The following is a 26796-nucleotide window of genomic DNA, read 5'->3' as shown; positions in this document are numbered from 1 at the left end:
TTTCTAAACCTGCATACTCCATAATGTAAAAAGTCTCTCCTTAGTTTCTTATAACTTGTATATCTTAACTAGTGCTTCTGCATATTTCTATGATGATTTCTTCATCATTTAACAAATATTTTAAGAATAGTAGTAGAATATGAATATGTTAGAGCAGCAAAAACTAGTCTGACAAAACATAACATGTTGCTAATAGCAGCCTGGCACTCGACAGTAGAAGTTGATTCGTGCTGTACTGCCCTTTCAGGTTGTTTTTCACGGGAGAGAGGGTTTTGATTACCTCCACATGACCGACAACGCACAACAATGTTCTTGCCTTTGACAGAAATAAACTAAAAATAATGATTGTATTTCCAGCTACAGAACGCATACGTTTCTCTCTCCATGCTGAGTTTGTTTTCGCTGGTAGTACCAAAGATTGTCTTGTGATAGGGAGATGTATGGGTCTGTAATACTTACAATTGGAGCATAAAGTCTAACATCGATCACGAGAGGCACCTCAGCCAATCATATTCGGTGTCTAGTCTCCTTGCCTGTGTTCCGTGCGGCGATAGCATTGGTCGTTAAAAGTTTTTAGCTTAAGGTGGCAGGCTTTCCATGGAGTGGCTTTGGTAGTACTTTACGCGCAGGCGCGTTTCAGTTTGATGACGTTGCGGGTGCGACAGGCAGGCATCCAGACTTTGAAAAAGCTATTTCGCGTTTTACAATTTAAATGATAAAACAATACTACGGCAACGATGTAACGCAGCTGTAACGTACAGTTACCTGGGCTTGGAACTATAATCTAATTACTATTTTAGGAATTATAACACGTTAAATTACTCCGTTACCAAAAAAGTAATCAAACTAGTAACGCGTTACTGCCCAACACTGGTCCTGACCCATGTTGACTAACGCCTATGGAGTTAAGAGTGTCTTCCTAAGCCATTCCTAAGGCATCTGTATCGTTATCTACATGGATGTTAAAGTCACCAATGACAAGGACTCTATCTGCGGCCAGTACTAGTTCTGATAAGAACCAACCAAATTCTTTAATAAAATCTGTGTGATGCCCTGGAGGCCTATATACAATAGCTAGAATAAATTTAAAAAATGTTTTATCCTTAGTATTAGGTGTTGAAACATACCATGAAACATGAAAAGTACCATGACTATATAGTATATTTCATCATTGAGGATTTCTTTAAAAAAGACTAAAAATCTCATCTCGTTCTTGTGAACTCAGTCTCGTGTCTCGTCTCGTGGGATAAGTGTATCGTCACACCCATAACAATTACCCTTTGGCTAGTTTTTTCTTGTTTTACGCGTTTTAGTACATTTCTAATTTTGCATGAATTCTACAGTATTTATCTTTGGAAGATTTTTATAACTAGAAATTAAGACAAAATTGTATTCATTTTAAAGACAGTATTTAACAGTTTAAACCCCTTTAGGCCTTTGGTTTGACTTGGAGATCTTCTACAATGGTTCGTTTCTTATGAGCCTTGAAACAAAGATGAACCTGACTAGGCTTGGAAAGGAAGGAGAAGGTTTTGGAGAACAGGGAAAAGAAGGGTAAGCTTATGGAAAGTTATTTGAAAACTGCACACAGTGTGTCAAATGTTTTTGATGTTTTATCCCTTGTTCAACTGATCTAAGCCTCTACCCTGTGAGATGTTGTATTATTTTACTATTATTGTGACTATTGGATGTATTTATCACTTCTTTTCTTTTCTTGGTTTCTCTGGATATCTTTGTGGATGTGAACTTAATGGTGAGTTGATGGTCATGGCTTATCTGAAATTTTCCATTACCTTACTTCATTTATTAGACTGTAGTGGACAATTCATCACTAAAACACAACCAGTCCTACAGTCATTCTACATGTGGTTACTTTAGCATAATACTCAAATCACTGAGCAAATACTTTTTAAACAATTTTCCTTCAATAAAATATATTTATAATCAAGATTTCATTCTCTTTCCATTGTATTGTTGGAATGTAAAATAAATTCCTCTAAATCAGGGGCATTCAATTAGTTCCAAGAGTTCCGGTCTTTATATTTTCTTCCAAACGAAGGTCCGGACAATATGTTTTTTGAAAATAAATAAATATTTAATCAATTTAGCCCAGTTGGATATAATGGTATAATGATATGATCTTTTTCAGGCCATTTATTTTATATTTTGATATCCACAATATGTACAGTATCTCACATAAGTGAGTACATTTTACATTTTTGTAAATATTTTACTATATCTTTTCATGTGACAACACTGAAGAAATGACACTTTGCTACAATGTAAAGTAGTGAGTGTACAGCTTGTATAACAGTTTAAATTTGCTGTCCCCTCAAAATAACTCAACACACAGCCATTAATGTCTAAACCGCTGGCAACAAAAGTGAGTACACCCCTAAGTGAAAATGTCAATATTTTGTGTGGCCACCATTATTTTCCAGCATTGCCCTTGGGCATGGAGTTCACCAGAGCTTCACAGGTTGCCACTGGAGTCCTCTTCCACTCCTCCATGATGACATCATGGAGCTGGTGGATGTTAGAGACCTTGCACTCCTCTTTCCGTTTGAGGATGCCCCACAGATGCTCAATAGGGTTTAGGTCTGGAGACATGCTTGGCCAGTCCATCCTTTACCCTCAGCTTATTTTGGGGTCATTATCATGTTGGAATACTGCCCTGAGGCCCAGTCTCCGAAGGGAGGGGATCATGCTCTGCTTCAGTATGTCACAGTACATGTTGGCATTCATGGTTCCCTCAATGAACTGTAGCTCCCCAGTGCCGGCAGCACTCATGCAGCCCCAGACCATGACACTCCCACCACCATGCTTGACTGTAAGCAAGACACACTTGTCTTTGTACTCCTCACCTGGTTGCCGCCACACACGCTTGACACCATCTGAACCAAATAAGTTTATCTTGGTCTCATCAGACCACAGGATATGGTTCCAGTAATCCATGTCCTTAGTCTGCTTGTCTTCAGCTTGTTTGCGGGCTTTCTTGTGCATCATCTTTAGAAGAGGCTTCCTTCTGGGACGACAGCCATGCAGACCAATTTGATGCAGTGTGCGGCGTATGGTCTGAGCACTGACAGGCTGACCCCCCCACGCCTTCAACCTGGCAGCACTCATACGTCTACTTTATGTAGAGCAACAATTCTTTTTTTCAGATCCTCAGAGAGTTCTTTGCCATGAGGTGCCATGTTAAACTTCCAGTGACCAGTATGAGAGAGTGAGAGCGATAACACCAAATTTAACACACCTGCTCCCCATTCACACCTGATACCTTGTAATACCAAAGAATCACGTGACACCAGGGAGGGAAAATGGCTAATTGGGCCCAATTTGGACATTCTCACATAGGGGTGTACTCAAATTTGTTGCCAGGGGTTTAGACATTGATGGCTGTGTGTTGAGTTATTTTGAGGGGACAGCAAATTTACACTGTTATACAAGCTGTACACTCACTACTTTATATTGTAGTAAAGTTTCATTTCTTCACTGTTGTCAAATGAAAAGGTATAATAAAATATTTTAAAAAATGTGAGGGTGTACTCACTTCTGTGAGATAATGTATGCATTGTAGGTTCTGTGGGGAATGCCCTCTTAATAGTAGTCTGATAAATAATATTTGTAAATAAAAAAACTACCAACAACATGCAAACAGCAAATGTAATGTAACAATTAAAATGCTCATCATAAACAGAAAACAAAGTTACTTACTAAATTAGCCTTTCCATGCCATTCATACCAGAACTATTTCAATCTTTAAATAATTTCCCAATTAAAACTTTGTTCATTACAAAATGTGACCCTGCTTGTGAAAACCCAGCAAAAGTCCTTCATAAAATTATCCTACAGAATATTCTGTGAAATACAACAATATCTTCAATATTGACTGAATAATGCCAAAATCTTTTATAATTAATATTTGATGCTTGTTATCTAAAAATCAATTCGATTAGGAGACTTTAGCCTGGGTTTTCACAGGGTCACAAATGTTTACATGCTGATCAATAATGCTAATGCTAAATGTAGTTAATAAAATATCACAAATCTGGTTGAAAGTTTGGAGACATATAGCAAACAGTAAACAGACTGACGGATACAAATGCTTTAATATTTGCTGCATTTTGTTTACTGTTGTGTGTCCATTTACCTGCTCTGCATGTCTGCACTAGTGTTGTTAAAATAAGCACGTGTTTGCTGCTCTTCATCCTTGGCGGGAGAGAAGCAGTGCACGCGGAGTGGAAAGGGTTAAAATGAAGTGCATTTGGTGCTAGATTTTTTTTTTTAGATTCAATTTATTGTCACTGAATATGTACAAGTACAAGGCAACGAAATGTGACCTCTGCATTTAACCCAGTAGTTAACACACGCACAGCAAGTGGTGAACCGGAGCAGTGGGCAGCTATCACTGCAGCGCCCGGGAAGCAAGTAGGGGTAAGGTGCCTTGCTCAAGGGCACCTCAGTTGTTACCCGCCGACCCTGGGAATCGAACAGGCAACCTTCTGGTCATGAGTCCGACTCACTAACCATTAGGCCACAACTGCCCCCTAATAAAGATATTAGAGGATATAGTGGCAAAAGATCAATTACAAAAATGTTCCTGAGAGCACGTGTGATGTGATTCTCCATTGTGTAGACGCACGGCTCAATTTAAACAACCAAAATAGTCCAAAGTTTTAAATGGTTTATTAGGCTACACCTTGGTCTGCCAATTGAGGATGACTGCTCTAAATCAAATTGTACCAATGTGTTGTTATCTGGGCATGCAGTAATATGTTGTGAAAGCTCTATGTGTTTGTGTGTGCATGTTGCAGACCCAGACCACGCACTGACTTCCTGGCCGATAGTGATGAGGAATCATCCAGTGCTGGATCATCTGATGAAGAAGACGCTGCAGAAGTGCCTGAAATTCCAGGAGTGGAGGGGTGAGATTGAAAAACCTTTTCTATTCATTTCAGATGTGTAATTTACAGGCAAATATCTCTAAACACACATTAGGTAATGTATAGTCTCAATAATCTCGTTTTCACAGTTATGTTTGGGGACACCGACCCAGCAAAATCATGCGCTTTGTGGACAAGATCGCAAAGTCCAAGTATTTTCAGAAAGCCACAGAGACTGAGTTTATCAAAAAGAAGATGGAGGAGGTGTCCAACACACCACTGCTCCTCACTGTGGAGGTGCAGGAGTGCCGAGGGACTCTCGCTGTCAATATTCCACCTCCTCCAACAGACAGGATATGGTATAAATAACACATTCTTCAAGATCCTGTCGAAATTATAGTAATGCAACTGTATTTTATACAGATCATATCTGTTGTCATGCTAAATGCTGCTACCACATCATCTGTTGGTCATAGAGGTGTTCAATGTCGGTCCTTGAGGGCCGGTTGCACCAGCTGTGTGTAAGTTACAACTTAACCTAGTTTTGACTTAAATGGGCAGTAAGTTAAAGCTTATGCACTACTAAATATTTTAATTGAAGCGTAACATTACGTATAAAATAAACATTTATGGAAGCCTCCCGTCAGGAGTAACTGCAGGAATAAAATAGCAGACTCACTGAACTAACAGAATAAGCTCTCGTTTCACTTGACATTCTTCAATACTTTACACATATGATAATGCTGACATTTACAGTCACTTACCTTTTAAAATAGAGAACATTACAGTAGGGAAAATAATTATTTGATCTGCTGATTTTGTAAGTTTGCCCACCTACGAATAAATGAAGGGTCTGTAATTTTTATGGTAGGTTTATTTTAAGAGACAGAATATTGACCACAAATCTGTAAAAATAAACATTATATAAAGGTTATAAATTTATTTGCATTTCAGTAATAAGTACAAGTACAATAAGTATTTTATTGTCATTTTCTTCAGGCATTTGGCCTGCACAAGTTTTTTAAGTGAACCACATGACATGGAGCAGCAGCTAATCACATGACAATAATTTTGAGCTACAGGAAAAAGTTCAAAATATCGATTTTGAGATTTTCATGAAAAATTGCCCTGCAAGCAAAGCGCTAGTGCATCTGAGGTTTTGGTTTGGTTTTAAAACATGCAGTATTGAGAAATAATGTGCGGCACTGATGGTAAGAGAGTTATTAAGAGAGTGCAGGACCTGATTGGTGCGAGTTATAAGAGCTCAAAAAAGAGTTATTAAGAAAGGTCAAAAAGCAAGCAATACAAAAGTAATCCGCATGGCTCCTGACGACATATGAATGTATTATGAAGCGAATTGATCGGTCTCTAAAATAATTACTAAATATCATCTGTAAACTACAGCTTCTGCAACTGAAACTTCGGACGAATATCAATCGCACCCGAGTGCCTCACTAGAGGGCAGAGCTCTAGAAGCGGAAATTCGAAAGGGAGACTGGCAACTGTCTTTCATAACATAGCCGTTATCACACGGGTGTACTGAATAATAAATATCAACGCCATTTTCTCTTTGAAAGACACTTTGCGTTCATCCCCTTCAGCAATGCTTTCATGGGCACACACATGATGTTTAGAATGAGTGATTCTGGTTTGCCCAAGGACCTAAAAAAGACAATGCTGTTATCTTTATTCTGGTTGGCCAAACGAATCCAAGTGCTGGAACAAAGACATTTCAGACGCTCGAGAGTAGACGCCTAAGATGCCTTTTTCTCTGCTACGGGTACATGATGACTTCACCGCATTGAGGGGATGAGGGACAGGACCAGTGCCATGTACCATAAAATCTTGGACGAGAACCTCCTCCCCTCAACCAGAACACTGAAGATGGGTCATGGATGGGCCTTCGTGACAAAGACCCAAAACATATCGCCAAGACAACAAAGGAGTGAGAAGCACATTAAGTGTAGCCAGTCTCCAGAGCCTAGTCCTATAGAAAATCTGTGAAGGAGGCTAAAAAGTCGCTGAGCGACAGCCAAGAAACTTTAAAGATTTAGAGAGGAGTGGACCAAAATGTCTCCTGTCACGTGTGCAAACCTGGTGACCAACTATAAGAAACATCTTGCCTCAGTGCTTGCCAACAAGGATTTCTCCAGTACAAATAAATGTTTTGCTCGGGTATCAAATAGGGTACAAAGGGGCAAAGGGCTCAATGGGGTGAAACGCTCCTTTGATTTTATTTTCCTTTAAACCACTACATGCAAAAAAAAGTGCTTAGCACTTTCCAAAACATGCACTTTTTCCTCTGCATATGGATATTCAGCTGATCTTTAACACGATCACGGGCCACAGCGCAAAATTGATTTATTGCTAATTTGATCGAATATGTGATTTTTTCCGAAATGTTGTAGATTTAAGCAGTACATGAGAATCGCTAAAATTACTCAATATATTTTGAGGTAATCTTGTTCAAGTTAATTAAAGCAACAGTTTTTCAATAACAGAATAATATGTAAAAGTCTGGTATTTGGGGTACACTAAATTAACATGATAATAAGCAGCTTGCAAGGTTTCCATTTGTTGACATGACATTCAGATGGTAAATATCATATATTAAGTTGTCCACCTCAGAGATAATCACCATATGTGACCCTGGACAACAAAACCAGTCTTATGGGTCAATTTTCAAAATTGAGATTTTTACATAATCTGAAAGATGAATAAATAAGCTTTCTATTGATGTATGAGTTGTTAGAATAGGACAATATCTGGCTCAGATACAACCGTTTAAAACTCAGGAATCTGAGAGTGCAAAAAAATCTAAAAATATTGAGAAAATTGCCTTTGAAGTTGTTAATCAGGGGTACTGTGGCAGGCCATCCACTCACAAAAATAAAGTTTTTATATATTTAAGGTAGGAAATTTACAAAATATCTTCATGGAACATGATCTTTGCTTAATATCCTAATGATTTTTGACATAAAAGAAAAATCGATAATTTTGACCTATCCATGCATTTTTTGGCTTTTACTAAAAATGTTCCCCTGCTACTTAAGACTGGTTTTGTGATCCAGGGTCACATATTAATAATGAAACCATTATATTTAAAATATTATATTAATCATATTCAGATGCTAAATATAATATATGAAGTTTGGTGTTCACCTTAGAGATAATCACCATATTAATAATGAAACCATTATATTTAAAATATTTTACATATACATTTACATTTAGTCATTTAGCAGACACTTTTATCCAAAGCGACTTACAAAGAGTTTAAGGAGCAATAAGCGATATGTCATACAGGAGCAATAATGCAATAGGTGCCAATACAAAGTTACTAGTTTCAACAAAAGCTAGACCACTACCTGTTGAGAGAAAGAGAGAGGGTTAGGTTTTTTGTTTTTTTCTTCATTTGTCTGTCAAGTATTCACAAAAGAGATGGGTTTTAAGTAGTTTTTTGAATGTTGTGAGAGATGTGGTTGACCGGACCGAATTAGGAAGAATGTTCCACCAGGAAGGAGTTGTGAAGGAGAATGAGCGGGAAAGCGATTTACTGCCCTTATGGGAAGGCAGTACAAGACGCTGCTGGTTTGCTGAACGCAGGGATCTTGATGGGGTGTAGGAGTGTAGGGGGGTGTGAAAGTATGTCGGTGCAGATCCAGTGATAGTCCTGTAGGCAAGCTATAGTGACTTGAATCTGATACGGGCTTCAACCAGTAGCCAGTGGAGGGAGATGAAAAGGGGCGTCACATGAGCCTTTTTGGGCTGTTGGAAGATGAGGCGTGCTGCTGCGTTCTGGACCAGCTGGAGCGGTTTGATAGCCTTTGGAGGAAGACCAGCAAGGAGAGCATTGCAGTAGTCCAACCTTGAGATTACCAGGGCCTGGACAAGGAGTTGTGCCGCATGGTCCGTGAGATAGGGTCTAACCTTTCTAATGTTGAATAAGGCATATCTTAATGACCGCGTTGTCTTTGCAATGTGATCATTGAAGGACAGCTGTTCATCAAATATGGCTCTGAGGTTCCTGGCTGTTTTGGAAGGAGTGATTGTGGTATTTCCAAGTTGGATGGTGAGATCGTGCTGCACCGTGGGGTGTGCAGGAAACACGAGTAGTTCTGTCTTGGCCGGGTTCAGCTGGAGGTGATGTTCTTTCATCCAAGCCAAGATGTCCTCTAGGCAGGCTGTAATGCGAGCTGCTACAGTGGTATCGTCTGGGTGAAACGAGATGTAGATCTGGGTGTCATCAGCTTAACAGTGATAGGAGAAGCCGTGTAACCATATGATGGGTCCCAAGGATGTCGTGTAGATGGAAAAATGCAGCGGTCCAAGCACCGATCCCTGAGGGACCCCAGTGATCATGTGGTGAGCAGTGGACAGCGAGCCCCTCCATGACACCCTGAAGGATCTGCCGGAGAGGTAGGATTTGAAGCAGCGGAGAGGAGAGCCTGAGATTCCTAGAGATGACAGGGTTGCTAGCAGTATCTGGTGATTGACAGACCAGTGCCAGTGGCAAACGCTGCAGATAGGTCTAGCAGAATCAGGACCGAGGATTTAGATTCTGCCTTGGCTAGCCGCAGTGCTTCTGTGACCGATAGCAGTGCAATCTCAGCGGAGTGGTTTGTTTTGAAGCCAGACTGCTTGTCATCCAGTAGTTTGTTCTGGGATAGGTAGGACGACACCTGGTTGAAAGCTGCCCTTTCAAGTGTTTTTGCAATAAATGGGAGCAGAGAGACAGGTCTGTAACTGTCGTTAGTAGAGGGATCCAATGTGGGTTTCTTCAATAGGGGTGTGACCTGGACCTGTTTGAATGTGGATGGAAAGGTGCCGGTGAGCAGGGAGGTGTTGATGATGTGTGTGAGTGCAGGTGCGAGTGTGCAGGATGTGGCCTGAAGGAGAAGGGAGGGTATTGGGTCAAGGGGACAGGTGGTGGGGTGCCTGGAGAAAAATCTGGTGACTTCAGTGTCAGTCAGTGGGGTGAAAGAGGAGAGTTCAATGTTTGAAGTGAGGAAGGCGTGTACCGAGGTCTGAGGTGCTAAGAATTGTTCGCTGATGGATGATGTTTTCTCAGTGAAAAATACAGCGAAGTCCTCCGCGGTCAAAGATGAAGTGGGTGGGGAGGAGGGGGGCAAAGAAGAGAGTTAAACGTCTTGAAAAGCTGCCGAGTATTAGGCACATTGCTCACCTTGGTAGTATAGAAAGATGTTTTAGCTGTGGTAACACTAGCAGAGAAAGAGGAGAGTAGTGACTGGTAGTCCCCTAGGTCAGCAGGATTTTTGGTCTTGCGCCATTTCCTTTCAGCAGCCCTGAGTGTACTCCATTGTTCACGGAGGATGTCAGACAGCCAGGGGCAGGAGGGGGCGGCACGAGCTGGTCTGGAGGACAGAGGACAAAGGTTATCTAGACAGGATGTAAGTGTTGAGCATAAGGTGTTGGTGGCGGTGTCAACATCTAGAGATGCAAAGTTGGAGGGAAGAGAGGATGTCACTTTAGCAGAGAGTGTGCTGGGGGAGAGAGAGCGAAGGTTCCATCTAAAATAAACGGGTGTTGGTGTAATACATATAGGAAGGAGCATGTTGAAAGTGATGAAGTGGTCAGAAATGTGAAGAGGTGTGACTTGAATGTTATCTGTTATACAAGGCTGTGGCGAGGCGCATGAGGTCGAACAAGGCGGTGAGGGTGTGGAAGTCAGAGGCATAGGGTTTCTCTAGGTGGATGTTGAAGTCCCCGAACACTACGAGAGGGCCGCCATCCTCCGGGAATGATGACAGCAACACATCTAACTCTTCAATGAAGTTGTGAAGAGGACCTGGGGGGCGGTAAACTACAACAACACTGAGCTGAGTGGGAAAAGTGATATTAACAGCATGGTATTCAATTGAATAGTTGTTGCATAGGGAAGATAGTGGGGAATATTTCCAATTATTGTTGATAAGCAAACCTGTGCTTCCTCCTCTTCCAGTTTGGCGGGGAGAGTGAGAGAAGGAGTAGTTTGTGGAGAGAGCAGCGGGTGTGGCTGAGTCTTCAGGACGAATCCATGTCTCAGTAAGACCAAGAATGTGAATGTCAGACTGGCTGGGAAACGCATGGATGAAGTCAGTCTTGTTCACAGCTGACTGGCAGTTCCAGAGACCCATAGAGAGAGACAGAGGTGTAGAAGGGGATGTGTGAATGGGACGCGCGTGAGAGTGAGCGCGTCGTGCCTTGCGTCTTGGGTGAGAACGCTGTATGCGGTGGAGTACAGGAATAAACTTGAAACACATGGTGTTAGTATACACATAAATAAAAACAAAGCTTATGTTAAATGTAGTGATGTGCCTTGCCGGTGTCTTTGCTTGGTGGAGTCACGCAAGTAGAGTCGCAGGTCTTTACTCTCATCGGTCTTCACATGAGGAGGGCTGACGCTTACCGCGCCAGCGCAGAGGCACTGCTTAAGTATGTTTTGAGATTAGCGCGAACAGAATACTGCTGGAACACGCCTTCTCGATTAGCAAAACAAAGCCTGAATGACTTGAATGGGCCACGGATCAAACAGCAAACAAACTTGCTCCATGCTTTTTAAGTGCAAAATTATAATGTCAAGCCGTAACGAGCAGCTAACGGCAATTTAAATTGACTTCATTACCAACGGAACAAAAAACGCTAACACCTTAGCAATCAGTCAACGACTAACGAATAATTAAATAAACAAGCTCAAATAATCTTAACTAACAACAGGCAACAGACCAGTTCAACAGTTAAAGCAACGTAACAGGGTAAATAGCAGACTCACGCACTACCGCAGACTTGTGATGATATTCACTTCTCCTAAATTACCAGCTTAAGATGGCAGTTTAAATGCATTTACGGTCTGAAACACGCCTTCTCGATTAGCAAAACAAAGCCTGAACGACTTGAATGGGCCACGGATCAAACAGCAAACAAACTTACTCCGTGCTTTTTAAGTGCAAAATTATAATGTCAAGCCGTAACATTTATTTTATTAATAATATAATCATAACAATAAAAAATTTTTTATTGTTACTACTGTAAATCTATATTAAATTTTTATGATATCTGATTTTTTAAATATTTGATTTCTGTTTTTTAAATATTGTGATATTAACATATTTTAATGACAGTTTATTTATTGAACAAAAATGAATAATTTTATTTAACAAAATAAACAAAAAATAGTACAAACTTTGCTAAAGTGATTGTTTAAAACCATATTATTTTATCTAAAGTATTTGTGTATCAATACTATGTCCCTTTTACCCCATGCTGGTGAGATTTTTACCCCTTATGTGGGGTAAAAGGCCGGCCCTCGCCACCTCATACATATCTTAAACAAAATTAACCACTTACAGTATGATTTATTTTCACACATCTGTTGCTCCATTAATATTTAATACAAAACTTGATATTTTTTTGCATTCATACATTATGGGTGTAGGAAAAAGCACATTGTTTCTTAAGGCTTGTCCACATCAGGATGATAATCACACGCGTTTATCGTCGACGTTTAACGCCTCATGACTATACAAAGGGTGCCAATGTGAGTGTGCACACCAATGCGCAAAACGGCAGGCGTAAAAGCGTAATTAAAAAAACCCGCCTCGGGCTCGTTTTTATTGTGACGTGCCGCATTAAAAACTGGCCGACCAATGAGATTGCCGATTTTGTTCACGTGCCTGGAGCTGCTGAAGTTACAGTAAAACACGACTTGGTGGCGCTCAAGCCCAAAACGGTCTTGCCGAGCACACAATGACGATTTCACAGTTTTAGTCAGTTTAGATTTATGTTCTGTTTAGATTTAGTTTCTCTGTTTCTGTTCCCTGCACTAGTTTGTTCCCATGGTCACTGATTAGTTCGCACCTGTTTCTGTTCTCCCTAATTATGTTATCCATTGTATTTAATCTCTGTGTTTGCCTGTGTTCATGTCCGGTTTTAAGTTGTTACGTTTGGTTGTTTCTACTCTTGTTGGATTGTCTTTCTGTCTGGATTTATTAAAGCTCTTTTGGAATATACCCCTTGTCGTGCTCTTGGTACAGACCATTCCGTTACAGACGAAGAGGAAGCAAGATGAATTCTTCCGTGTGACAAGTGAGTGTCAGAAGCATAAAGTTGAGCAGTGCCACCTTGTGTACCAGAATATTTCTGTTTTTCATTAAGCGCTGTCTATGTCAGGGAGTGAATTTGCACGTTCACTAGGCTCATCGCCATTGAAAATTGCTTTGGTATGAACGCCGAAAAGCGTGTGCAATTATCGTCCCAGTGTACAAGTCTTTAAGGTGTGCCTTCAGCCCCATTGCACCCTACTTATTTTACTCAATGAAATGCAAATCAATTTCTAACATTTATATAATGTGTTTTTTTTCTGGATTTTCTGGTTGATATTTTGTTCAGTTATAGACCCTTCATTTCTTTGTAACTGGGGAAACTTACAAAATCAGCAGGGGATCATATAATTATTTTCCCAAATGTATGTGATGACATTACATTATTAGCGGCTCTAGCAAAAACCCGCCCTAGCGCGTCTCAGTGTGTGTATCTGCCTGTATTATGTGTCATGATCCTGTCCTTGTTAGGAGTTTTCTAGTTCTGTGGACAGGGTTGTGACAGTATCATGTCTTTTGTGCTTGTTGTGTTCTGTGTGGAAACACGTGGCTTTTGTTGTGACTTTGCTCCCCATGTTCTCCTGTCGCGTGTCTTGGCCCCGCCCCCTTGTTTCCCGTATTCTCGCCCTTAGTGTTTAATTCCCCTCACCTGCCCTGTGTCATTATTCCCTCATTAGTTTCTCCACTTAAGGCCCCCATGTTCTCTGTGCCGGTTCATTAGCTATGGTTGCAGAGTTTGTACTAAGTTCGTGTGAAGTAATTCCCCATCGTCTTGTTCCCTGTTCCAGTCTTGCCTTGTCATGTTTTCGTGGACTTTATTCTTATCATTTGGAGTTCGTTTGTTTGCCCCCTCGTGGGAAGTATTTTCTGTTTTGAGTTCCTATTTATTTACCATTTTTTTCCCCATCGTGGGTTTTTGTGTTTATTAAAATATTTTGTTGCTACCTGCGGTCTGCATCTGGGTTCTTGCCTCCTGTCAGATTCATGACAGTTATGCATGTCAAAATAAAATCATCTTTTTATTTCATTGGTGGATGGCATTAAAATGAACTCCACCCGTATTCATATCATTATTATGATTGTATTATGTTGTATTTTGTTTAATCAGCATTTGTTTAATCGGCATTTTATTAAAGCAGTGGTAACACATGCAATTTCTGCCAATCTCATTTTAATCTTGAGTACATATAAAGTAGTTCTGCCTACTTTGTGTCTTCAAAGAGTCTTTAGTTTGATCACATTTATAAAAGACAAATACAGCTTTTTTGATTATTTCTGAAAACAGTCAAACTCCTGAAGGCGTGCAGTGGGTGGAACTACAGCACAAGCACACAATACATCGTTGCATTATTCCAGCATATCTGTTGATTCATAAACATGATTCATGTTTATGCATTATGCACATACACGCCGATTGCCAACAAAACACAGACATTTGACTCCGTTTCACTTACAGCGTGAGGTTCATAACCAGCATCTTTTAGCGCTGGGACCGCTCTATCAGTTTCAAACGATCTGAAAATCCAGCATTATCTCTCGTTTATATAACATTCATCACTGAAATGCACTAAATAAACACAGCTGAACTTCCGTACAACGTAAACTAGCTACGTTTTGTGTAATGGTGCAAACGAATAACGTACAGAGTTAGTTACAAACTAGCAAGTAGTTACTAAGCTATGTTGTTAAGTGTGGACTTTACGTTCTAATTTAAGAAAGAATTTATGAATGGCTGGTGCAACCTTACTGTGCAGAGTTTAGCTACAACTTAGCTCAACACACCTGCAAGTTTCTACTATGCCTAGTGAGACCTTGATTTGCTGATTCAGGTTTGTTTGATTAGGGTTGAAGCTAAACTCTGCAGGACACCGGCCCTCCAGGACCGACTTTGGACACCCATGATATAGACGGTTTCATCGAACACGTGCCTGGCCCGAAATTTAACTTCAGCTTTGTGTTTGTTGATTGTTCTGGCTAGTGGCTAATAATCAAAATGTTTATTTTATTTTATTTATGTTGATATTCATTTATATTAATATTTTATTGTATTAAATAAATAATTTGTTGAATTTTCTTGTATATTAATTTATTAAATAAATAATTTGTTGAATGGGTTGTGTAAGAGCCATTTTGTAGAATTTTTGTTACATAGAGGTGTGTCAAGTAGGGGTCACTATTGTTTAATTGACATCACAATATAGGTAGGAACCTTCCCTCAGATGACAGGTGTTGCTGGGGGAAGGTGCACACAGTTTTTAAACCGCCACACTGTAGCTGCATCTGAATTCACTCACTCATTCATTATTCCCTATATAGCAAATGCTAAATAGTCCACTATGGGGGAAGAAGTGAATGAAAATGAGTGAACGATTTCAAACGCTGAAGTAATATAACCTGCTTCTGTAATATAAGTACTGTCGCTGACATTCGTCATAACGCTTATGTTACAACTGTTTGGCTTAAAGTTCATTTTTACCTTATTTGTCACGTTTTTGTATTAGTTTTTAATAAAGAGAACAAAACAACTGTTTGCCACGTTTAATTTTATTACATTTATTACGTTTAATAAAATGATTTAATATATTTAAAATAAAGCTCCACTGTCTATAACATTCATTTAATCAGTTTATTCTCAAAAAGTAGAAAATAACTGTCAACAAGAACAAAGTATAAACGTAGTACAAAGTATAAACGTGCATTCGTGGCATCAACTCTCCACCAGCCGATTCTAATCAGAGTGAGTGAACAAGTGTACATCAGATGTAGAGCTAAAACAGAATGCATTGTGGGTAAAAGTAGTGAACGAATGTAGGGAATGAGTTGTTCATTCAGAATTCGGACAACACTACAAAATGGTGGACACCCGATATGGTGCACTATATAGAAAATATAGGGCGAATTCAGACACAGCTTGTGTAATGCTGCGCTGCCTGTGATAGTCCATGCTACGCTGTAGTGAACTCTGGATTTTATTGACTGTTGGAATCTTGCTTAATGGAAATGAAGACCAACGACGGTAAAATATATCAAACGTATGTGTGAACATTTAACTTTTTTTAAGCGTGCACGTCCACTAACAAGTACCACCCAGCATCCCTCAGCTGCCTCAAAGTTCTTTGGCTGCCCTAAGTATTAGACTTGGCTGCTTACAGGTCGTGTAACTTTGTCACATTTAAGTTTAGCCAAGTGATGGATCTTCTACTGGTAACCCAAAACAATGCTAGCTAGACATCATTTTAACTGGCTAGATAATTTATTTTTGCTTGTTATTTGTTTTGCTTGTTATCAGAAATAATCCACAGGGACTATATTCTTTGCGGATGTGTACCGGAAGTTAGTTCGGGCTATAAAAGCGCTCTCGTGCGCAGTAATGTTTGTATATTTTGTTGCTTTGAAACCGTCTATTAAAATGCAATTTGCACACATGTCAGTCTGTCAGGAAACCTGTCAGGAATATTTAGGATTATTGCAGTGTTTATGCTGCAATGTAAAAAGAAATGTCATTGTCATGACTGTAAATTGCATTATATTGTGCAAGTAAAGCTAGATCTTTAGATGTAGTGTTGCCATGATACCAAACTTGGGTACCAGTCGGTACTAAATGTGACGATACTTGCATTTCCCTCTATCATTTTGAGCGCTGTTGAACAGATTGGAAAGACCTCTGATTGGCTATTGTGTTTCCAAGCTCATGGGATATGTCTTTGAATGGCTCCTTACCGAGCGCTTGCACAACTAAACCCGGAAGCGCGTGAAATGATCATTGCATCGCACTCTCTACCGAGCGCTTACACAGATACACTTTGATAGACTTTCAAACGCTTCCGTGTGTACTCTGTTCAACAGCGCTCAAAATGATAATGGAAATGCAAGTATCGTCACATTTAGTACCGACTGGTACCGAAGTTTGGTATCGTGACAACACTATTTAGATGGATGTGTGTTCATGATTTATCTTTTTTTAGGTATGGCTTTAGAAGACCTCCTCACCTGGAACTAAAAGCTCGACCTAAACTGGGAGAGAGAGAAGTCACTTTCGCTCATGTGACAGACTGGATAGAGAAAAAACTAGATCAGGAGTTTCAGGTACACATATTTGAGATTTAAACATGAACATGCATTGCACGGATCACGTATTATACACACATTGCTGGAACCAACAGCCATAAAAGTTATAATGTTTTTTACATGGGTCTTGACTGGAGGCACACACCGATTTTATAATTGAAATTACGGTTAAGGATATTCTCTATTCTAAATAAATTATTCCTTATTAGTTTGTTAGGGTTAAATTTCAGATCTTTTCTGTCAGGATCTATACTTGATGTTCCCTTGACTCTGTGACACTTCCATTATCCTACCCAGAAAATCTTTGTAATGCCAAACATGGATGACATCTGGCTGCCTAACATGCACTCTGCCATGGACACACGATCCAGTGCCAAGGACAAGGAATCCTTGGAACCTGAGGAATCCCTTGAAGACATGTGAAGACGTTTCTATAAATCAAAACATAAATAATGAAGTCCCAAAAGAACAAGACCATACCTGAGCTTACAATTACATATCGCTCCGTGAGCAGAGCTGTGAAAAATCTGAACCCATAACAAAAAGAAAGGAAATGTTTTCTGCTTGCTTCTGATTTGTGTAGGACATAGGTGACAACAGAATAGAATGTCCACATGCATTTTCACATGGATCCATTGATCAAAATGAACCCATTGATCAGATTCAAAAAGGACAAAGAGGTTTTGGTCAAGTATGAAATTATCCTACAAATCGCAAGCGTTCAGGAGATGTAAGATACAGTAGAACAATAAAGAGGCAGCACAGGACCTGGAAGGCCTAATATGTCAGTGTGAAGCAATGTGCCTGGGAGTAAAATCTTCTAAGCATAATAGCCTGGTCCACAGACATGATTTACAAACCCAGTGGACTTTTGGTATGACAGAGTGCTTTCAGGGTACTGTATCGGATGAAGTGTATCCTTGTGATGTACAGTTAGCTACAACCACAGCTTATGCGACAGAAACCACAAGCCAAAAGGGTGCATTTCTGAGATTTGCACCTGTTTACAATTTCATGATAATGATTGTCATGCTTAGAGACACTAGGCCTACTTGTACCATCAATATCCTTCCATTCCACACTGCCTGAGCCCTCTGTGTGGCCTTTGATTATGCAATGAGATCAATTTCACTGTGTTTAAGAGGGACACCAGCCAATAACCCCTCACCCTGAGCGATCCCCACACAAGCAGCCTACTCAAGATGATAGGGTTCAAAGAGCTTTTAATATAAGACATCTCTAGTAGTTAATCACTGTCCCTCTGCAATGGGCTGGATCAAAAGAGGTGACTCATAACCTGAAATACTGAATGCTGAAAGGGCCCAGGCTACATTAAATACGGGCTCACTAGGAACAAAGGTTTGTGCTTTGAGCTATAAATTACAGGCTGTGAGAACATGAGACATTTGAAATTCGAGATATTCACCCCTTCATTTTTTCTTCATGTTGCTGCCTTACGTTAATATAATTCAGGTAACTTTTTTTCACACCAATCTACGCTACATACACTATAATGATTAAGCAAAAAAAATATTTTTTGACAACTTTTAATTTTTTTTAAAGAAATAAATAAAATAAGTACATTGCAAAAGTATTACCCTTATTCATACCCTTAACTCAGTTCTTGGTTAAAATACCTTTACAGCATGAAGTCTTTTTGGGTATGATGTGACAAGCTTTACACATCTGCATTTGGCAATTTTCTGCCATTCTGAGGAGTCAGATCATCTTAAACTCATCTTAAAGCCAGATTGGTTGGGGACCATCAGTAAACAGACATTTTCAGGTTTCTACAGAGATGTTCAGTTGGGTTCAAGCTCAAGAACTGGCTGGAACCCTCAAGCAAAACAGTAGACAGACTTAAACCACTTTTGCATTGTTTTAGCTGTGTGCTTAAGATCATTGTCCTGTTGAAGAAGGAACCTTCTGCCCAGTCATTGTCCTGTTGAAGAAGAAAACTTCTGCCCAGTCAGAGGTTCTGAATGCTCTGGACTAGGTTTTTCACGAGTTCGCCTATGCAGATAATAATGCAGGTTAAAAGGTATACATATTTGGCGTGCTGTCCGGCAGTTTCTTCCGAACTTGGAGTACTCTCCCTCAGTCCGGGGAGAGGGCTCCGGGCCCGGTATTAGCCCGAAGCCAGAGCGCTCCCCCCATTGTCCTGCGGGAGAATACAGGTAAGACAGCTTTCCTGTGGCTCAGTGGTTAGAGCATGGCACTAGCAACGCCAAGGTCATGGGTTCGATCCCAGGGATTGCAGATACTCAGAAACAAATGTGTAATATAATGTAATGTAAGTCGCTAGAGTCTGCCAAATGCATAAATGTAATGTATGTAAATGTCTATTTGCAGTGGTTCTCTCTTGAGCTGAGATTGCTGATAGCGAACAGCCGGCTGGATTATCTGCTCGTGCTCATCCTGAACTTTGTTGATTACATATCATTCATTAAGGGAATCTCTGCATTTCATGCCGTTGAGCCTTTCTTCTATCCTGAGAAGTTCCCCTGTCCCTGCTGCTGATAAACACATACAAAGCATGATGCTTTTAAAACCACACTTTATTGTGTGGGATAGTATTGTGCAGGCGATGAGCAGCGCTTGTTTTCCTGAAGGCATGATGCTTGAAACTAAGATTCATCAGACCAAAGAATATTGTTTCTGACATTTTTAAAGATTCTTTTAAGTGTTTTTTGTTTTTGAAAATTTCAAATTTTCATGTGTCTCACTGAGGAGAGGCTTGAGTTTGGCCACTCTGTCATAAAGCTCTTTTTGCTCTATGTTTCTGATATGATTCCTTGCCACCATTTTACTCACTCGGAGACTGCTGCTTTTGCTTAATCCATAGATATAAACGATTTACGTTTAACAATTTAGATGTGCATTAACACCTTAGCTTTAACAAATACATTCTTTCTCCACGTTTTGGTATTATGCCAAATTGTTCTGGTATATTGTAATTTTAGGTTTCCAGCCCCGATAACAATATTTAAAATAATATACTTCAATTAAATAATTGAGAGTTTCTGACAATACAACACTTAAATACAACATTTATTTCAGTTAAGTTTCATCAGTGTATATTGCATAAAGGAAAAACTTGCATTAATACGATGTATCTTAAAACCATATACTGGGTCTCATTCACCAATAATTGCGTAGATTTTTCGTATTTATATGCACATTTGAACTTCTCGCGAAAACTTTCCGCCTAATTCACAACACGTGCGTACGCACATGAATTTGTTCTTCGTCCTAGGGAATTTGTATTCTAAATGAGCGGCCATGTGCACGAGTATAGTCATTTGCATAAGACACACCCAGTCCATCTCCATATTAGAGCTTTCCACCTAACCTTTTCTCTATCACCTGTCATCACTTACGTCAAAGGCTGCGTCCGAAAGCTTAAGTAGCTGACTTGTTGCCTCACTGCCTCATGAGGCAATGACTTCGGGGACAGCGATGGGCATGAAGGCAGCTCCGAGAAAGACATTCGGACAGCCTTCAGAGGCAGCATAACAGAATTATGTTTGAAGTATAAACAGAGGGCGCCTTTGTGATAACTAATCGAATATGTTAAAACTACAATACTAATATCTCGCTATAAAGAATAGAAAAATAACTTTATTTACACAAAAACTGTGCTCCAGCCGCTTTTTTGGCCGCAATTTTATTTTTTCGAACTTGACCCTGCTCAACCAATCACATTGCCCGCACGAGCACACGCATAGAATTGTGGGACAGTGAAGGCAGCGAAGGATACATTCATGCTGCCTTCAAAAACCGTCCTGATGGAGGTATCTCAAGAGACAGGAAGTAAAGAAAACATTGTATTCGGAAGTGCCGTGATGCCTTCCTTCCTTGAAATGCTGCCTCCGAAGGCAGCATTTTTGAGCTTTCGGATGCAAGCAAAGAGACTGGTGATTTTTGCGTACGTGTGCTTTCAGCAGTTCCTAACTTTTTCTTATATTTAGAATATATTTTAGAATTTTAGTATACAAACGTTTTAGTGAATCATGATTTGTTCGTAAAAATGTACGTACGCAGGTTTACCGCACAAATTTGTGCGTACGCTTTTTTCCCTCAAGTATTATTATTATCATTAAATGTTTAAATTATATTGTATGTAAAGCTGCTTTGCAAAATTGAAAATTGTGAAGCGCTATATAAATAACTGAATTGAATATGCATTTTCAGCTATTAGACCTTTTATTAAGATGTGTGTCCCTTTCCAAATCATACTCCATAATACTTATATAAATGTATAACTTATATGTATATAAATACATACTTCCATAAATCCCCTGGGCCAGACAATATTGGAGGACGTTTAATTAAGATTTGCGCTGAGCAATTGGCCCCAGTGTTTTGTAATAGTCCCTAAATTGTGGAAACAGGCTACTGTGGTGCCTGTGCCAAAAACTGTAAATGTTGCAACAATAAATGATTTTAGGCCAATAACATTAACATCTCTTATAATGAAATGCTTTGAAAAAATAGTTAAAGAAGTGTTATTGGCTAAAACCAAAAATGTATTGGATCTACAGTTCACTTAGAGAACGAAGCGAGGTGGCGAGGATGCAACAGCAACTTTATTAAATTTGGTGTTAAAGGGATATTTCACTACCAAATCAAAATTTCCCCATGTTTTACTCACCCTCAAGGTATCCTAACTGAATATAATTTTGCTTCCAAGCGGTAGAATAGGAGTGAGTGGGTGTTGATTTTTTGATGGAAAATGACGGTGACGAAATCTCCCGCCAGATTAGATGCATCCTATTGGCGGAAAACGAAAAATGCAGCGTTCGCCACCGGAACTTCTGGAACCAGAAGTCATCTGCCGGAAGAACAAGCCTCTGGTTCACGCGCATTTAGAGATGACGGAAGCTAGACATCAACGTTAATAGCGCATGGATATTTCTCTTAAACAAACGCATCGATTCGCTTCAGAAGACCTTTGTTAAGACCACGGAGTCATGTCAAAGCAGTTCTTTGATCGATGGGTGCACTTTTTGGAGCTTCAAGAAATGAACACCCCTTCACTCCCGTTCTTCCGCTTGGAAGCAAAATGATACTGTACGTGGTGTAACTCTGCCTGAATATTTATTCCAGAAGAAAACCATATTCAGTTAGCATGCCTTGAGGGTGAGTAAAACATGGGGAAATTTTGATTTGGTATTGAAAAATATCCCTTTAAAGTATCTGGAAGGGAGCAAAACACATGTTAATCTTTTGTTTGCAGATTTTTCATCTGCTTTTAATTATTTACAACCTTATATTCTAGCAGATAAATTAATTTCTAATTTTGGTCTTGATTTTAACTTAGTAGGCTTGGTTTTAGACTTCTTAACCGAAAGAACTCAAAGAGTGAGAGTCAATGGTAGTTTCTCACCCCCATTGACAACATCCACAGGAACTCCTCAAGGTTGTGTTTTGTCTCCTTTATTATATATCTTATATACAAATGACTGTGTAAGAAATTATAAAAGTAGGTATTTTTTAAAGTTTGCTGAAGATCATTTAATATAGGACATTGATGGAATTGTTCCATAAGTCGTATATTGAGCCGGTAGTGTCCTTTTCTATTAGCTGTTGGTTTGGTGATCTCAGTGTGAAACATAAAAATGATTGACATAGAATAGTTACTTTTAGTGGGTAAATTATAGGCAAAGAACAAAGAAGTCTGTCATTCTTGTTTAACAGAAATGTTTTGAGTAGGGCACAGTTCTTTATTCTGGACAGTGAACATTTTCTGTATTCAGAGTTCTTTATGCTCCCTTCAGGCTCATGTTATAGACTGCCAAAGATGAGAAGTAATCGATTACAAATAGTCAATCCGGTTGCTAAATGGTGGACATTTTTTGAGTAATTTATTATTTTATCCATATATGTTTTGTATTGTGTGTTATGGGAATGCATTGTGAGAGTCTGTTGTAATTTTTCTGCTTTCCGTTGCATCCAAATTGCCCGCAAGGGATCTTAATAAAGCTTGAACTTGAATACTCAGTCAGTTGAATTTGCCACAGGTTAACGCCACTAAAACATCAACAAGCAGAATGCTTCTGAGCAAAGGGGCCCGGGGGTGATACTTATGCAATGTAATTATTTCAGTTGTCACAATTTTGTTTTTTTGCTTTGTCCTTAGGTTGTATGGAGTGTATATTAATGTAAAAACATATAATTTATAGTAGTTTAACAAAAGGCATAAACAACAAAATATGGAAAAATGAAGTGGGTGAATACTTTTTATAGGCACTGTAACTTCCCATTCAACCTGAATTTTGGTTGTGTTAGGTTACTACTTGACTGTCCAAATGTAAAACCTGCCGGGAACCACTGCTCTGGATGTTATATTGTTCTTGAGATTAGGGCTGTCACAATTATTAAATAATCATCTCATCACAATTAATTGACGCCATCACAATTATTTCAGATAACCGCAATTATTGTGAATCCTTTGAAAACAAGGGTGGTCTGCAGTATCTGCTGCATTTTACATCCACCGTCTTTGATCTGCACTCACTGACATTTCTCCATCATTTGAGTTGTATTTTTTTTTGTTGTTGTTGATTTGTTTTGTTTCCAGACTTGCTGCATCTACACAGCAAGACCCTCGTATCTAGATTTAGTGCTCAAGACTCAAGTCTTCTCTGTTAAGGTCACTCTACAGTAAATACTATTAATTATTTAAAAAAAACATTTCTTAGGTTTATATTTCCTTCTTTGAATAAATTAATTGTCATTAATAGTTATATTGTCAAAGCTTTAAAACAGAAATTAACTGCCAAATTTCATTATCGTGACAGCCCTACTTCAGATCAAGTGCTTATCTATTCTTTTTCCAAATACAGTGAACTCATATGTTGTGAACATGTGATGCTTGATGAATGTACAAATCATTGCTTGTCAGCTTTTTCCATTTATTCTTTTATCAAGTGTTAACATCTGTATTAAACTGTCAGGTTAGATTTTACTTACTACACTTGCAGGGCTTGACGTGCATTAAATCATTTTTGTTGTTGTTCTTGTTTGGCTATTACTAGCCATTTAACATACAAATCAGTTTTACCTTTTATCTGTAATGACATCTACCAATATTGATATAGATTGATCATTTCTTTAGCCCATATACATATGTTATGAGGTCTGTATCTTAGCTGGTGTTAAGGTATCTGCAAAAATGAACTGCAAACTCGTAATATTAATATGCTTTTATAGCAGTTTACTTTGTGTCGTTTACACTAGATCATTGATCATGTGCAATCTTCAGTTGCTGTTTACACTTTGTGAAACTATTGCATTCAACCATATTGTGACATGATTGTGTGGGGAAATTAACAAGGCTAGCAAATTAACTAGCCTTGAAAATGTCATTTTAAACCACTTGAACTTCATGAATGAATACAATTGTAGGTTGCTTTTAAAAGAGGAACTTGGGAGCAATTCCAAGAGGCTCCAATTATATAACAAGCCTTTACTTTTGCACTGTTGCTTGCCCCGTTGAGCCATGAAGGGGTTCAACAGGTTCAAAGACAGTGCTGAGATGCTGACACGCGCACACACAGATGTTCAAATTTATTGTTTATTATCAACAAACTCAAATACGGTGTACATTAAGTATTGTTCAAGATGCCTGCATTCAAGTGGATTCATTTAAATAAAAAGAGATAAAAACTACATCCCCTTACAAATCAATCAACACTTTTTGGTAACACTTTAGAATAATGGTCCGTTGTTAACAAGTAACTATGCAGAAAGTAATAGGCAGTACTACATGAAATATATCTCTATGGATAGGCAATATATGTAGAATACATCCATTCATGTTTTGGTATTTGGCTTTTGGTATTTGTATTTATTCATAAATTAGTTTCCACAAACAACCTATTTTTTCACTTTATGTACGTTAATGTTGAGATTAGTAATTAATTGTTTTTTCTTTATTAATTGGTCATAGTTCGCAAGTAGTTGTCAATGAAGGCATTTTTCTTTAGTAATTATCAAATACCAAATAAGGAACTACCTTTGTCCTAAATTAGCTATTACTTACTGCTTAGTTAATCTTGCTTCTATATTAGTTAATAGTATTAAGGTAAGTGTTAATGAAGTACTGCCTATTACTTTCTGCATAGTTACTTGTTAACAACGGACCATTATTCTAAATTGTTACCCACTTTTTTTTATTATACCAGTAAAACAGCAACAGGGTTAATATATCCCAGGGTGTCCATTCCTTCATCTAATGCCGTTTCAAGAAAAGGAGTCCAATGATGAGTTTGAACACATTAAACATAATGGCTGGCTTAGGTTGCTTACATGTAGCCTAATAGGCTACAGACAGACCTGAGCTCAACTCTGCCGCTACACGTTACTATCAGAAACCCTAATGGAGGAAAACACACTTTAATCACTGAGGTGTAACAACTGTTAAAACATGGTAAAAATTACAATTACACTTTAAATTGAACAGTCACAAATATTTTATAGTGAATGTGACTTAAAAAGGCCATGTGGCAAACACGTGATCTCAGATGACAATACTTACAAAACGCCATGTTGTAATTATTTTAAAGAAAAAAATCGACTTGGTCATTCAAACAATAAAATTATATTTTCTCCACGTAACGTTACCTTCACCAGAGTAGGTCAGCTCACATTATAGCTTCATTTTTCTGTGTAACAGCCGGATCAAGCATTGAACTGCAGGCGCGCCGTCTTCTCTTCTGCACTGCGATATTTTACTAGTGCCGAAAGATACAGCACCGCCCATAGACTTAATACATTAATGCTGAATCGTGGATCAACTGCGCCGCCATATTAGGAAGGTCAATATAAACAGAGTTGCGTTGTTTTTCCTGGTGAAAAGCAGAGGTGGGTAGAGTAGTACGGAGCCCGTCTGGTCACCCCTCGGAGAAAAGAAAGCAAGACCCGCAAATCCGTGGCCACAGTTTTGTAATTCGTTCCCTCAGTTTAAAAATCCGTGCTCTCGGATTAATAAACTGTACCCACAGTTTACAAAACCGTACTCTCGGATTAATAAACTGTACCCACGAGTTTCCAATCCGTGCTCTCGGTTTTGTAAACCGTCCCCTCAGTTTTTGAAATCTGTACCCACGAATTCATAATCTGTGCCCACGCTTTCGCAATCCGTTCGCACAGTTTTGCAAACTGTAGCCTACTCGCGGAATTGAAGCCTCTGTCTGTCAACAGAACAAGCTCCTAGAGGAACATTAACGAATATTGTATACTGTTTTATTTTAGATTAGATTATAAATTGTCTTAATGTGTTTACACACGAGCGCGTGGCGCATATAAAGCATGCGTTCATTGCCGCGTTTCACTGGCATAAAGTTGGTTTGACATTAAACTTTCGATATTCGTGAATTTAGGGACCGTCTCTAAAGTTACATACACATTCAAATACATGTTTCCAACTTTAATGGCATTTAAAGGGAATGACTTATACCCACAAGACTAACTGTACAGTGTTAATGTGTGTGTCAGCATAATGCACACCTTTTAGATTATTTATATTTATTATAATAAACCGTTAAATCAAATGCAAATATTTACTGAGGCAGTTTCCAGAAGGGTTGCCACCATCACCTAAAAGAAAATACCCCTGAGGTGAATATTCTGCATTTAGCAAGATTGGACTGTTTTTGAGAATTCTTGTGTCATGCACAGATCCAGGATAACCAATGAAACATTTATGAAACACCCTTTATTATCACATATGGCCTGCA

General features: G+C 39.0%; 1 protein-coding gene and 1 non-coding gene across 2 annotated transcripts; one reads left to right on the top strand and one right to left on the bottom strand.

Moving 5' to 3' along the window:
- LOC130550808 (testis-expressed protein 2-like) lies at positions 1-24032 on the top strand. Its single transcript, XM_057328299.1, has 5 exons — positions 1-1554; positions 4824-4928; positions 5036-5245; positions 16951-17071; positions 17351-24032. Exons 1-5 carry the CDS (start codon positions 1478-1480, stop codon positions 17474-17476), a joined length of 639 nt encoding a protein of 212 aa, XP_057184282.1. The 5' UTR covers positions 1-1477; the 3' UTR covers positions 17477-24032.
- Positions 24033-24455: 423 nt separating this feature from the next.
- Positions 24456-24591, bottom strand: LOC130550809 (small nucleolar RNA SNORA50). The gene has a single exon (XR_008962495.1). It is a non-coding gene; the product is annotated as a small nucleolar RNA SNORA50 (small nucleolar RNA).
- Positions 24592-26796: the final 2205 nt, after the last annotated feature.

This window comes from Triplophysa rosa, unplaced genomic scaffold, assembly GCF_024868665.1.
Source record: "Triplophysa rosa unplaced genomic scaffold, Trosa_1v2 scaffold432, whole genome shotgun sequence".
NCBI lineage: Eukaryota > Metazoa > Chordata > Actinopteri > Cypriniformes > Nemacheilidae > Triplophysa > Triplophysa rosa.
Note: the sequence above shows the minus strand (reverse complement) of the source record. Positions and strands in the feature narration are given on the sequence as shown.